The 13,998-nt window shown below is 37.6% G+C and overlaps 1 protein-coding gene across 4 annotated transcripts in view; it reads right to left on the bottom strand.

Annotated features, from left to right (window-relative positions):
• Positions 1-13,998, bottom strand: part of adgrl3.1 (adhesion G protein-coupled receptor L3.1) — a 106,840-nt gene that overhangs the window by 72,067 nt on the left and 20,775 nt on the right. For all 4 annotated transcript variants that reach the window (XM_084401828.1, XM_084401829.1, XM_084401830.1 and 1 more), the window contains exons 2-3: positions 7,842-7,989; positions 5,954-6,167 (exon numbers count right to left, since the gene is read on the bottom strand). In XM_084401828.1, coding sequence (XP_084257954.1) covers positions 5,954-6,167; positions 7,842-7,965 — 338 coding nt within the window. In that variant the 5' untranslated portion in view covers positions 7,966-7,989. The remainder of the gene's footprint in view (positions 1-5,953; positions 6,168-7,841; positions 7,990-13,998) is intronic.

The following is a 13,998-nucleotide window of genomic DNA, read 5'->3' as shown; positions in this document are numbered from 1 at the left end:
ACTCAGATATGACCTAATTTAGGAGGAGAGGACAGAAGAGGAGATTCTTTTGTCTTTTTCATTAGAGGTAAAGATTTGCATGCACAAAACAGCCATTCAATGTCCCACCCTATATTTTGTTCAAGGTATTGTGCTTTAAAGATTTGTGTTCACAGTTGTTTGGGTGTATGAGAATGGTCCGATCAGACAGGCTGCAATGAGGAGATGACTGAATGAACTGGGGCAGTGTGTGTCACATGAATATATCAGCATCATCCAGATGTACAGAGACACTGGCCTTGAAAAAAGTCACCTGACTGAGATTTCTGATGGTTTCCTAAGTGTGTTAATAATTTATTTCCTATTTTGCTCACAAACACACACAGGATGTCATGTCAGGTTTAGTAATCATCTCTTTTGATGACATGAGTCCTGCGAGGAGGGGTTTTTATAGCTATGAGTTTTTGTAACCCAAACAGTAGAGCATGACGCTAGCAATGCCAAGATGATGGGTTCGACTGTTGACACTCACAGCAACAAATATATATCTGTCATTAATTCAATTACCATATGCTTTAAGAAAGATTTTCACATTGTCCCTATACTTTGAACAAATCACTGAATAAATATGTAAAATGTCAACATCAGTAATATAAAATAGGCTTAAAGAAAGAGCCCATGAAATTTTCAAATAGTAAGTTGGGAAAACACCGTATGGTTCGTCCCTTTTGGAAACAGTCAGTTGCTTTTATTTATATCACAGCTTGGCAAAACCACAAACCCCCTTTCCTCACAATCAATTGAAGATTAGGAAAGGAAATCTCCAATCAATAAATAAATAAGCATGAGCAGCACACCAATGAATCTGAATGAACTTGCATTGAATTTGCTACTTGCAATTGCTAGTTTTATTATTTACACATTTTATCTGTAAATGACAAATGTGTAAATGTTCAGTACACGCATACAGTACAGTAAGGCGAGTACTCACTATTTTATTTTCATTTTCAGAGAAGAGAGGAGATCTAAATGCATATACTATATTTACTAAACGAATATATAGTGAAATCTATACACACACAAAAAATTTGTATAATAATTTTGTCAACCTTGTCAACCATTTTTGGTCTTATTTTTACCTCAAAATCAAAAGAAAATAAGAAATTAGATTAGGCATGTATGCAACATTGTATGTATTTATTAAATTAGTTAGTTATTGACATTATTGTCATGACAGTTAAGCACATTCATCACTAAAATCTCTTACTGTAATGTAAAAGAAATGTCATTTTTATCCTGTAATACTGTAATTAAAAGCCTCCAGTATGGACAGAATAATTTGATTAAAATCATCCATCCATCCATTCTCCACACCACTTATCCTCTCTAGGGTCGCGGGAGACTGGAGCCAATGATTAAGATAAACTAATTAAATTAAGTACAAATTCAGTACAAACTGTGGTAACAGTTTATTTTACAGTGTCCTTGTTACATACTGTATGTTATATGTACTTACTGCAGTAGAATTATTGGTAACACTTTATTTTACATTATCCTTGTTACACGTTACATGTAGTTACTGTAGTTATTTTATCATTTATAATAACTATAAATGATGCATACAGTAATTACATGAAACTAACCCTAAACCAACCCCTATTACTAACCCTAACCCTAGATTAAGTAGTTATTATTATTATTAGTATTATTAATAACTACAGCATTATTATTACTCAGTACTTAAATGTGTAATTAGACTGTAACATGGACACCTTAAAATAGTGTACAGAACTTTAAAATAAAATATATATATACACTTATAATAATGATATGCAACTAACACTAAACCAAAACCTATTCCTAACCCCAAACCTATAAATAAGTACATGTTGTTAATTAAAGTGTTAGTTGAAAATTCTATCATAAATTACTCACCCTCATGTCGTTCCTAACCCGTAAGACTTTCATTCATCTTCGTAACACAAATGAACATATTTTTAACCGGTTAGGAACGACATGGGGATTTTATGACAGAATTTTCATTTTTTGGTGAACTATCCCTTTAATATTAGTCAGTGCTTAAATATTTGATATACTGTATACTTTTTTATATATATATATGAAAAAAAAAATCATTCGGTTTGGGATAAATATGAGATTTGATGGAATTGTAATTTTTAACCAAACCAACAACATTTCCACATGCAATGTAACATGATCAATGATAGGAGAAAATCAAATATCCTGACCAATCACAGGCTCTCTTGCCGTTTTCATTTCTGGAACAACTGTTTAGCATGCAGCATCTGAAATCAGTTCTATTCTCTCTCCTCTGAATTGCATCAGACCTGCTAGTTGAAATCTCTTTGTGTAATATATTATGTCTGCCAATAGATCTTGGATAAGGGGCTCCCAAACAATCACCTTCCAATTACCTTCCCTCATTGATTAGAGCATTAGCCCGCCATGGCACACACATACACACACACTCTGTGAATACATTAGCCCAAACTGAGTGAGATGTAAAGGTCAGACAAAATGAGAGAGAGCGAGTGATAGAGAGAGAGGGAGAGCGGGAGATGAGGTGGAGAATGATAAATGATGTGTGATTCCAGCCACAGCTTCTATAAAAAGCAGCGGAGCAGGACAGAGAGAGAGAGAGAAAAAAAAGGCGAAATCTTTCTCGTCTTCTGTTTCATGGAATGTTTCCTAATTCCTCTATGGGAATTATACACTGCTACATTCAAAGCGTGCCTTGCACATTAGTAGCTCAGAGTTATATATACTCAAACATGTATCTCTTGTGTGTTGATAAAAGCAGGCTACCAGCATCCAAACATCTAAATTGTCTCTCACAAGAGAATGTGAGCGTGTGTTACAGGTATATGTGCGTGTGTGTACGAAAGAGAACTCATAAATGGTAATTTCCTCCACATTGACTCTGGGCATGGTCTATGGCCTTACTAATTGGATCTTACAGTCTGGTCTACCCTGAGGCAGTGTGTGTGTGTGTGTGTGTGTGTGTGGGGCAGCTGGCAGGTGGTATAACAGGCAACCTCAGGGCAGGATATGGTGCTCTCTGCCTTACACGTTTCCCCTGATTACACACACGGAGCAAATTCTGAATGAACAAAAAACTGTATAATCAAATCTGTCCAGTTCAAAATTAAAACCGTACAGTAGAAGCCACCATTTTTATGAATGTTTTATGAGGGCAAGGAATGGCGTTACACAGCATGACACATAGTTTGTGATAATTATCATACGTAGCCCATTTCTCTACATCTTAGTTCTTCTGCCACGGGGTGCTAGGTTGTCATCCCCAGTCAAAGTCAAGGTCAGATGGATAGCAGGCTGTGCTCCTGACATTATATCGGAACTGAAACGATAATGTTTCTTGTGATGACGCAGTTGCTAATGGGGTTTGTTCTGCATGGGTTCTTTTTTTTCTCTGTAGCTCGGTTTGGAGGCAAATAATTCATTTGTCCTGCCAAACTACATTAAAAAATGCAAAAAGGGTGGCTAAAATGTTGAGGGCTCATGTTTGGGGTGTTATGTAATGTGGACAACCTCAAATTAGTATATCTGATTAATTCCTTGAGCTGTTAAAAAAAAACTGCTGTGGAGATATACACTGGCATTGTTCTGCATGGTGAACACCTGCTTTTGAAGCACAGTCTCTTTTTCCTGTTTTTTTATTGCGCTCTTATGTGCTAATTATGCCCACAAATCAAAGTGTTGACAGTTTAGCTCTCCACATTGTGCTCAACTGAAACATAACACACAGGCCGCATACACACTGCAAAGTTTTGGGAGACAACCACATTTAAATACTTGAATAAATCCCCTAAATTATTATTCCATGTGCGTTGGAATGCAGGATTCACTCCAAGACTTGACAGTGTGATAACTCAATAGCGGCACAGCATTACCAACTAGTTTAGTTTGGGTCTGTACATGCTACTCATATTTAATGAAACTGCAATTGTCACTGCCTGAATGTTTCAGCAACATTGGTTGTAGAATGTGGTATTTTTAAGTTTTAAGCATTATATCAGACACATAATTTCAGACACAATTAGTGTTAAAGGTATAGCGGAGGATTTTCCCGAATTTTAGAAAAGAATGCATGAGCTAATCATAGCTTACATTAACTTTTACTAGCAGTGATTTTAATTGGATTTCTCCAAATAGCATGCCAAACTTTACCTGTCAAGTAGAAACTTCGCGACTGAGGCATCAGTGGGAAGCCCAACCTGTGTTTTGAGCGCACGCCATCGTGTGAATCCTGTGCACAAGCACGTACGACGGCCTTACGTAAACATATCACCAGAATGATTGACACTTAGGAGGACCAATAGTCTTGATGATCCACCCGGAAAAAGAAAATCCTCCGCTATACCTTTAATGTACTAAATTGTGCTAAATTAAATCAATACTTTATTTTTACTAATAAATTATACTGTATGTTTGAATATTTCAAAGATATGTGACAAGGTGTTTCAAACTCAAAATGTTATCTTCTTCTTCATCCTCTCGTATTGTACACTTGTGAGGAGTCCTCTCTTTGCATCATGGCACGTCACATGAGTGCACCATTCGGGTGGTTCAATCATATCCTCCCATCTATGCATTGGTCATCTGCGTGGTCGTTTGCCATCCACCATGAAGTGGCAGGCAGTGTCAGCAACAGTGTCTGGTACCGCTTGTAGGACGTGCCAATACCACTGAAGACACCATTTTTTTCCATAATTGGCAAAACACACATTTGCCACCAAATTGTATCATTACAGCAGTAGTCAAAGAGAGACACACCAGCAAGCCATCGGCGCATGCACATCATTATGAGATCTCCATCAGTTGACACCATACAGCACAGCTGGGCGTACTACCATTCGGTATATCTTTGATTTAAGATGGATTGGACTCACTTCTTTCCAGCACATCCAGGCCACATTCACCCTCCCACACACATCGTCATTAATACCACCGTCAATTTGCAGACGCGATCCTGGGTATTTAAAGCTGTTCAGCTTCGTCAGGCCCTCGCCATTGACCAGGATATTGCCATCAGACGAATTGGTCTCCAAGTATTCAGTTTTCTTGACGCGGTGGCCATATTGGCTGAGGCGGTCATTTCATACCTGGACTAGGGGTTCCAGTCAAGTTATGGCCAGTGTTATTTTAGTATTATTTAAAAACTATTTATATTACTATTATATTTTGAATTAGCTTTTCTTTTTTTTTCTTTCTTTTTTTAGGTTTAAGTTTTAGTAATTTTGTTATGTGCTTCTTTCTGTCATTTTATTTAGATGTGCTTTTTTATTTTATTTTATTTTTTATTTCTGTTTTGCTTTAATCGTTTTTATTTTAGTTTTAGTTAACTTATCTATTATGGCCTCCTATCATTAGCATTCAATAGCCAACAACATGATTTTGTCTCCTTAAAACTCTGTGAAAAAAAAAAAGCTGTGATTTACTTAATGTGTTTATATAAATTGATTTGTTTATATAAATGTGACTGATTCAGTGTGAATGGTCAACCCAATACACACTTTATCACAGCATAAATTTGGTGTTAAAAAGGGATAGTTTGCCCAAAAATGAAAATTCTGTTCTCATTTACTCATCCTCAAGTGGTTCCAAACCTGTATGAATATATTTCTTCTGCTGAACACAAACGAAGAATATGGGTAACCAAATAGTTTCTGGGCCCCATTGACGTCCATAGTACGGGAAAAAAAATGCTATGGAAGGTCAAACTCTTTAGGTCAACATTCTTCAAAAGATCTTATTTTGTGTTCAACAGAAGGGAAAAAAAATAGTCACAAATAGTCCCTCCTTCATTGGAATGACTCATTTAGCTGCAGTGTGTTCGTAGCCATACACTGACACACACTATACAAAGACGCACACATTAATACAACCTCTGAGACAACAATAGAGTACAAAGCATGTGAATGTATCTCTGTACCTGAGGCCCATAATCTTGTAGGCATCAGGCAGATAGCAGCGAGTGTTCTCCATTTGAGCGGGGTCCGAGTCACAGATCTTGTCATCTGTGCGCCCGTAATTGGCGCTCTCGATCATAATGACATCGGTGCCCGGGCAGCGCAGTTCGATAGGATAACCCTCACACGACAGCTCTCGGCGCACCACAGCCATCGGCACTGGAGCACGACTTAAAACTGCAAAGAGAAAAAAAATATATTGCATTGAACAAACTATGCAACAAATTTAAGCACATTTTTCATTCACGTACGCTCTCTCTCAAACATAAAATAATCCAGTTTTTGAGTGTGTTAGAGGGAGACGGCATGTAAATACAGTTATTGTGAGCAAAACAATTCTTTCATTATACAATAGAAAGATCTCATATCCGCATCCAAAAGTCACATCTATCTAGTTATCACGTCCTCAGTAATAACCTTTCTTTAAATTACACACACACAGACACTTAAATAAAAAATTACATTCTTTACCGCCACCCCTTTCCTGTTACCGTAGCAACACACTCCTTTCCCCGCATGACGTATAGCCATAGACAAACACCAACACAATAAACTGCATTCTAATGCGTACACAGACAGAGACAGATACAGACACACTCAAACACACTCGCTCTTATGAAATTAATCTAAGGGACGTGAATGACACTTGACTGTGTGCATGAGTTAATTTCATATTCCGCTTCTGATTAGCATACGTACTGACAGTAGAGAAAGCAAATCATTGTCCAATCAGGATCCAGCATTAAGCTGTCACCATCGCAATCGTTTCCGTTGAGATTTAACAACACACACACACACACGCACAGAATAACCATTCTGATTCAAATAGAAAGCAAAGGCCAGCAGAAATGATGGTGCATAAGTGTGTGGGCAGGGCTGATGCATAGAACTGAAACGGCGTATGGTATAATGTAGGTTATTGGTTTAAACAGGATTGAGTGCAGGGAGGAAGGCTGCTGTCGAGGTGGAACTGTGTTTCAGCGCCCTTGAGACTGGTGGAAGGTGAGTGCCAGAGAAAAGAGGCAATCGATGACAGTGAGAAAAAAGGAGCGCGGCTGAATGAACGTGTGTGTTACTGAGATACAGAGAACGTCGATGAGGGAGCCGAACATTGCCCTGATGTTTTTAAAACGTTCCCCAAATGGCCAATTCCCCAGTGTCCTCTGCGCTCAAAACGTTACGCCAAAGGTCCCCTTGGGGGAACGGCTCGCACACACGGGGTCGCGCTGACATAAGGTGCACACACATTGAGCGTCTAGACGTCTGCATCTCTGATTATTGATCTGTCAGATCCTCTTACATCTGCACTCGATCTCACGCACTTTTAACAGGTTCACACACAATTTTTATAGTTATGGATCGGCCCATAAAAAGGCTCGTTCAAGGGAAAATAATCCAGCTATATTTCACATTTCACCGTGGTGTTTGGAAAAATGCAGCCATCTATTAAAAGGCTTTGGAGTTGTTTTTGTTTGTGTGTTTCAAATTTCTCTCCCCCGTATGTGCTTGAGCGTGTTTTCGCGTATGTGTGAATGTTTTGATCATAACGGATGTGCAGCGGTTGTGAAATTTTGTGATTGCTCATGAATCATTTATCGCTGCAAGAAGAGATGTCTCAATTAATAGTTTCCAAAACTTTTAATAAGACGCACAAACTTTGTGGAATTTCCACTGAAGATTTGAGAGCAACGCGCTTCGCTCTCATTTGGCTCGTCTTCATTTGACAGTCTGCACTTCAAGGTTGGGGGGCCAACTAATCAAATAAAAGCAGTAAGACATCTCATTTATCCATCTCGCGAAAACAACACAACAAGGAAATAATTGGCTTTTGTGTGTGTATGTGCGTCCTACCGAGCGTGACGGGTGTGAAGAGGGCGAAGAGGAAAAGTAGGCGTGTGGACCACATGACCGCCGATGACCCTGATGACCTCTGCACTGACTCGCTGAAGTTGCGTCTCGCACACCTTAGAGCCATGGAGTTCCTCTCTGACGCGCACACCTAAAGTAGGAAGGACACACAAAGAGAATGTTAATATTACAGCTAAAGGTCACTTTTGTTGTACACAGTGTTACAATTCAAAAATAACAGGAAATCAGAATTGATCGTTTATTTTCTTAACAAATGCTGTTGGTGTTCTTGTGCATCGCTACACATTATTCAAAAAAAAAAACATAATCTTTTATCAAACAGTAATGACTTTCTCCTTTCCAAACCAACTGAGAACATGCAGCACGGAGTGTGTTCTTGTGCTCAAACAGAAGAAAGCAGAACGTAAAGATCTCGAGCAACGTCAAGGATGACCTACTTTTAACTTCGCATGTGGCTCTCGTGGTCTGAAAGACGTTCATCTGCATTAAAAATACTACAGACAAACGTAAAAACACATCTTGTGTGAACCTAATTCTACCTCACACAGATTGCGGACTGTTGGCCAGTGACAGGTTTATGTAATATATTCTGTCCGACAACTGTTAAATGAGTTGTGAACGCTGACATGTTGTCTTTAACCATGAGAAGTTATTCTGAAATTACGGAATATTTTATAGGGTTAGTTTAGCTAAATATTTTCATTAATAACAAATATGTCTTACAGCTCAAAAAGCAGAGAACTTGATACAGCTGAACCCAGATGAAATGATCCATCATATCTCTTGACAATCTTGCTGGTCTCTGAATCATGTCTGTGTAATGAATCATGTCTGTGTAATGAAGTCAATGACATTGAAAAACAAATCCATAAGGTTTAATAGAGAATATTGACTGTCGTGTGTGTTTGACCATGGAACCAGTTAATCACTCGCCATAGAAAGGATGAGTGTATGTGGGTGTTTCTTTAACTTCGGGCACTTTTATGCACCTAGAGTTGATTTTCATTAAAACAGATTTAAACTTTTGGCTTCTGTCATATGAAGGTCACACCATCACATTTAAAGTCTCTTGAAATTTGATAATTTATTTCAGCTACTTTTCAAATGGCAAATTAATTATTTTATCGTCTTAAGTCTAAAGTAATGAAGATCTAAACAGAGAGTGCAATAAAGATGAACCATTTCAATATTTATTGTGTGAAAATAAAGCTAATATAACTTATTTAAATTATAATAAAATTATTCATATTTTTATTATGCATCTTTTCCAAACAAGCAAGTAATTTGCCAAAATCTGCAAAAAGTGTGAACATATTATTGTGTGTATTTAGTATCCACAAATTGTAGCTTTGACAATGAATCAACTAATTTATTTTCAAATATGTTAAAAATGTCATTTTACAGACATTTTGGAATCACTACTTGGAAAATACATTGTGGTGAAAATGTAAAATCTTCTGTATATATTCTGTTGGATATGATGTGAAAAGTGTATTTTAAGGCAGTTTATTTTCTAAACGTCCACATATCCGAAAGTGCCAATAGTTGTGTATTGTGTAATGTGTAACATTAAAAACAGAGGCATGACAGCATAGGATGAAAATCCAGTGACAATACTCTTGAGAAGACACATGTGGAGCTCTGCAAATGCCTCCTACAACAGCTTAATGCATCTGTCCTCTTTCCCTCTCCCACACACACACACACACACAGATAGTTATATATGGCCTGTCTGCACTGAACATCTTTACCTTATTAAAAATAAAGCACTATACAGCCACTGTCTCATTAAACTTACATAAACACTCAACAATGCCTCTCAGTCAAACACACTCGGTCTTCCTCCTTATGCACATAAACACACACATAGCTTAAAAACTCTCTCTTTCTTTGTCTGAGTGATTGATGGCTGCTTAACTAAAGTGAACAGGAGGGTTTTGAGCAGATGTCCCACATTATAAACAGGAACATATGGACATATGCCCACAGTACCAGTGTGTGCGTATGTGTGATCAAATGACCATGTAATCAAGCTACCAGTAAATTTCTGGTCAAATGAGTCTGCGTCTTAGATGCATGACTTTCAACAACGCTGCAAGGAAATTTGTGTCATTCATGTGAGTGTGTATATCTGACAACTTCTTCACAAAAAATAAAAAGACATAAATAATTATCCAAGCTTAGATACTTTAAGGCAATCATTTTGCATGCTTTTTTTAAAGGGATAGTTCACCCAATTATGATTATTCACCCTCATGTCACTCTAGACTTGTACTGACTTCTGTGGAACACAAAAGAAAACATTTTGAAAAAGGTCATTGTGCTATTTGACCATATCAATGCTTTTCAAACTATCTCTTTTGTGTTCCACAGAAGAAAACAAGAGGGTATAATATAAATGATGAGAATGTGTGTTTTTGAGTGAACTCTTTCTTTTTTAAGTATTTCATTTTGATTTTATAGTGCAGAATGTGTTCATGCTTCTAGTCAGTTATTTCATTGCTAATCTTAACCACTTAATGACCCAATTAACTATTTCAGCATAACCAATGTGTGGCCACTCAGTTTGTTTAATACCGATTAACCAGTGGGCATCTGAGGGTGAACATCAGGGGTGCCGTTACTCACTCATTAGCTTTTCAGTTCCTTAAAGAACTCATGATGTGTGTGCAATATGTAGTTGGCTGCAAGTCAATTTACCAATCAATGTGCAGAACGAGAGTATCAGAAATGAATTCTAAAACATAATCCAACGTCGTTATTTTTTAGAGATGACAAACTTCAACCACTCAGTTTGAAACTTCGAAAGAATATACTGAGTGTGAACATTTATCAGTTATGTCATCAGATATAATTAAAATAATTATTGGCATATATTACTATCGGGGCATTCCTATAAAGCTCGGCACACTGTGGTATACAATTAAAGCACTGCTGCCAAAAACAAGAACTATATAAACCAGTCGACTAGTAGGTTTTTGGACGATTAGACCATCGTTTCCCATCCCTAATACACAGTCAGGTTTGACCAACATTCCTTCATTTCACTCTCATACTTTGCAGATGTTAAGAACAATAGTATCTATTCTACTTCATCACCTCACCATGACTGGGCTGATCAAGTGCCTAAACACTGAATAGGTGGCGTTGGCGTGTAAATGTGGGCGACCACGCGTTAAAGTATACATCTCTGTGACGTCAGCCATTTTCCCAGCTTAGTTTCAATAAAGGATTTTAGAGTCAGGAAGGGGCAGGAAGTTTAGAGTCATGAAAGTTTGAGTATGTGTTTTTATAGTTTGAGAGTCTCTTTTATTTCAAAAGATCATGGACATCATTTTCTCACGAACAACCTCTTTGAAACCTAACAAACATGTTTTGAATCAAAAATACGCTTGGGCTGTCTCTCTTTAAAATGAACGCCACTTGGTGTGATGTGTTGTCATCTAATGCAATGCCAATCAGAGAGTTTCAAGTGTGGCTGAAGTGTCTGAATCCATTTTTGATAGAGAGTGACAAGTAAAGTCAGCAAGTCATTTCCAAGTTCATATCCTGCAGCCATGAACTTAACTTACTCTTAGTGCGGTAGACTGCGTTACTTTACGAGCTGATATCCAATCCCTCCCCCAACACACGCTTGCTGTCACCCTCACTCTCCCTCTGATAATCTATAATGCCATATGGCATTTTTCTTACTTGATTGTGCTGTAGGACGTGGTACACACTTGGTGGAGTTTGGCAATAAATTATGGCACAGAGATGCTTGCATGCCTCAGACTCGTTCTGGCAATTTCTGTCTGGCATGGCATGACCTTACGAGCTCCCATCAACCCCTGCAGCTCTGTGTGTCCAGTAATGAGAGCAGCAACCTCTCTCTCTTTCTTTCTTTCTCTCTAAATGAGAGTCTGCCTGAACCCTCAAATCAGGGAGTCTCACAGTAATGACACACAATTAGAAAGACACGAACATGTAACCCCCCACCATCTCGCTCTCCCCATTCCTCCCTGTGTCTCTTCCTATTTCAATCACTCTATCTCTTCCCATCTCTTCTATTTTTATGCCTCACATTCTTCCTAATGTATTTTGGTGGCATGTAGAGAGGGAAAAAACAACTGACCCCTTTTTTTATTTTCCTCCTTACAATGAGAGAGCAAATAACTACGGTAAGTTTTCATCCAGCGTGGTTGATGGACATTTGGTAAGAGATACATACTCATTTTACCAAGAATGGCAAACCAATAAGACTTTCGTTCATCTTCGGCACACAAATCCTTTTTTTTTTTTTTTTTTTTGACTATTCATTGAAAGTCCACAACCAAAAAAAATTTTCAAGCTTCAAAAAGTTCATCAAAACATCATTAATGTAATCCATACTGTATGAATTGAGCGGTTTAATCCTAAGTCTTCAGAAGAGACAGATTTCATTTAGACTCAACACATAAAATATGGCTTGACACTCATGAAAAAACGTAATTGGCTCTTGCGAGTCTTCAATTGTGTTTCGAAGATGAACTAAATTCCTTTGGGTTTGCAACGACATGAGGTGAGTAAATGATGGGGGGGGGGTGAACTAACTCTTTAAGACACAACATAAAAATGAATGCTCCAGCATACAAAAATGTTACAATTATGTAACTAGATTGTAATCGGCTGACTTTTTTTTATAGGTATGCACAATATATCTGTGCCATATAATGTACATTTCCATTTATCAGTATTTACTAAAATTGGATATTTAATTGTCCATGCTTATTTCCTCTATTTTTACATTTACATATAATTTAATAACGTAATGTAAAGCAAATAACAAAATGACTATCCACTTTCATACTGTACATTATAATATTGTGATACCTACATTTACTTGCAGAATTTCAAACAATTATTTTTAGTGTTTTATCTTTCATTTATTTTTGACAAAATACTGTGGAATTTTAATATGGGTCATTTATCATAATTTAATTACCAATAAAAATAATGATCAACTTATCACAATTGACCAGAATTCTAATATCATTGCATGTCCACTTTTTTTGTGTTGTTTTAGACTGAATCTGTTTCAGAATGCCCTTCAGCAACTGGAGCAACTTCTGAAGTTTTAAAGACTCTTTCAACTAAACACCTTGCTGTTTGGGGTGTTTGACTTTGAGAATTCTAAGGAGAATTTGAAGGGGTTGTGCAGTTCACTCCAGCCACAAGTTCATAGGATTTGTAATGCATGCTGGATAGTTCAAATTGGCCTGCACGGTCGAGATCGTTCAGCTGGATAGTGTAGTTTCGGCCAGAGGCTCTCTGGTTTGGCATCCCATTGCCGATAATATGTCAGCACAGGGGCATTAAATGGGCCAATCAGATTTCAGCTGGCCCCACCCTAAACTCAGCAGAAAAACTTTAAAGGGAGTTTTTGATTTATAATGATGATGCGGGTGACTTTTTGCTCTGATAGAGGGCATGTTTATGAAACTCTTTCTGAGCCTCAAAGAGTCATAAATCTTTATTCACTTTCCCCATGTTTCAATAATTCAGAATTCAGCATGCTGAAATCACTATTAATCTCAAAGGCACACACACACACACACATACACATACAAGCATACACTGAGAGCTTATGACTGAGTCTCTCTGATTTATCTTTTATTATGTCCCACAATCTACTTCTAAAGCACTGTGCTCTCTCACACTCTGTCTCTAAAACACACAGACACACACACACACACACAAACACACATTCAAAAGCCACATTCATGTACTCACAAATTCTTACAGTTTCTGATTACACACATATGCACAAACACATAAAATAAAAAACCAAATCACTAAGGGTGTGACGTGCCACGAGATCTCGGGAGACTAAAATGTGATGAGATTTCCCGTCAAGTGAAAAGCTGTCACGCGATATCGCCATGACGTAGCGTGAGGATAAAATAAGCATAGAATATTCCAATTTCCACTGCTACACTTACATTCGACTCAACTGTCGTTTTGCTGTTTTTATAAAAAATATCGAGTAAAACACATGCTCCTGATGCGTGCAAATTAGGCTGCATAAATACAATCTGTCTCCCAATTTCCATCTCTGGACAGTTTAGTTGTGGCTATGGTCTCTGTTTGCACTTCGAATATTGAGAGAGTACTGTAACGT

This window comes from Rutilus rutilus, assembly GCF_951802725.1.
Source record: "Rutilus rutilus genome assembly, chromosome: 2".
Taxonomy (NCBI): domain Eukaryota; kingdom Metazoa; phylum Chordata; class Actinopteri; order Cypriniformes; family Leuciscidae; genus Rutilus; species Rutilus rutilus.
Note: the sequence above shows the minus strand (reverse complement) of the source record. Positions and strands in the feature narration are given on the sequence as shown.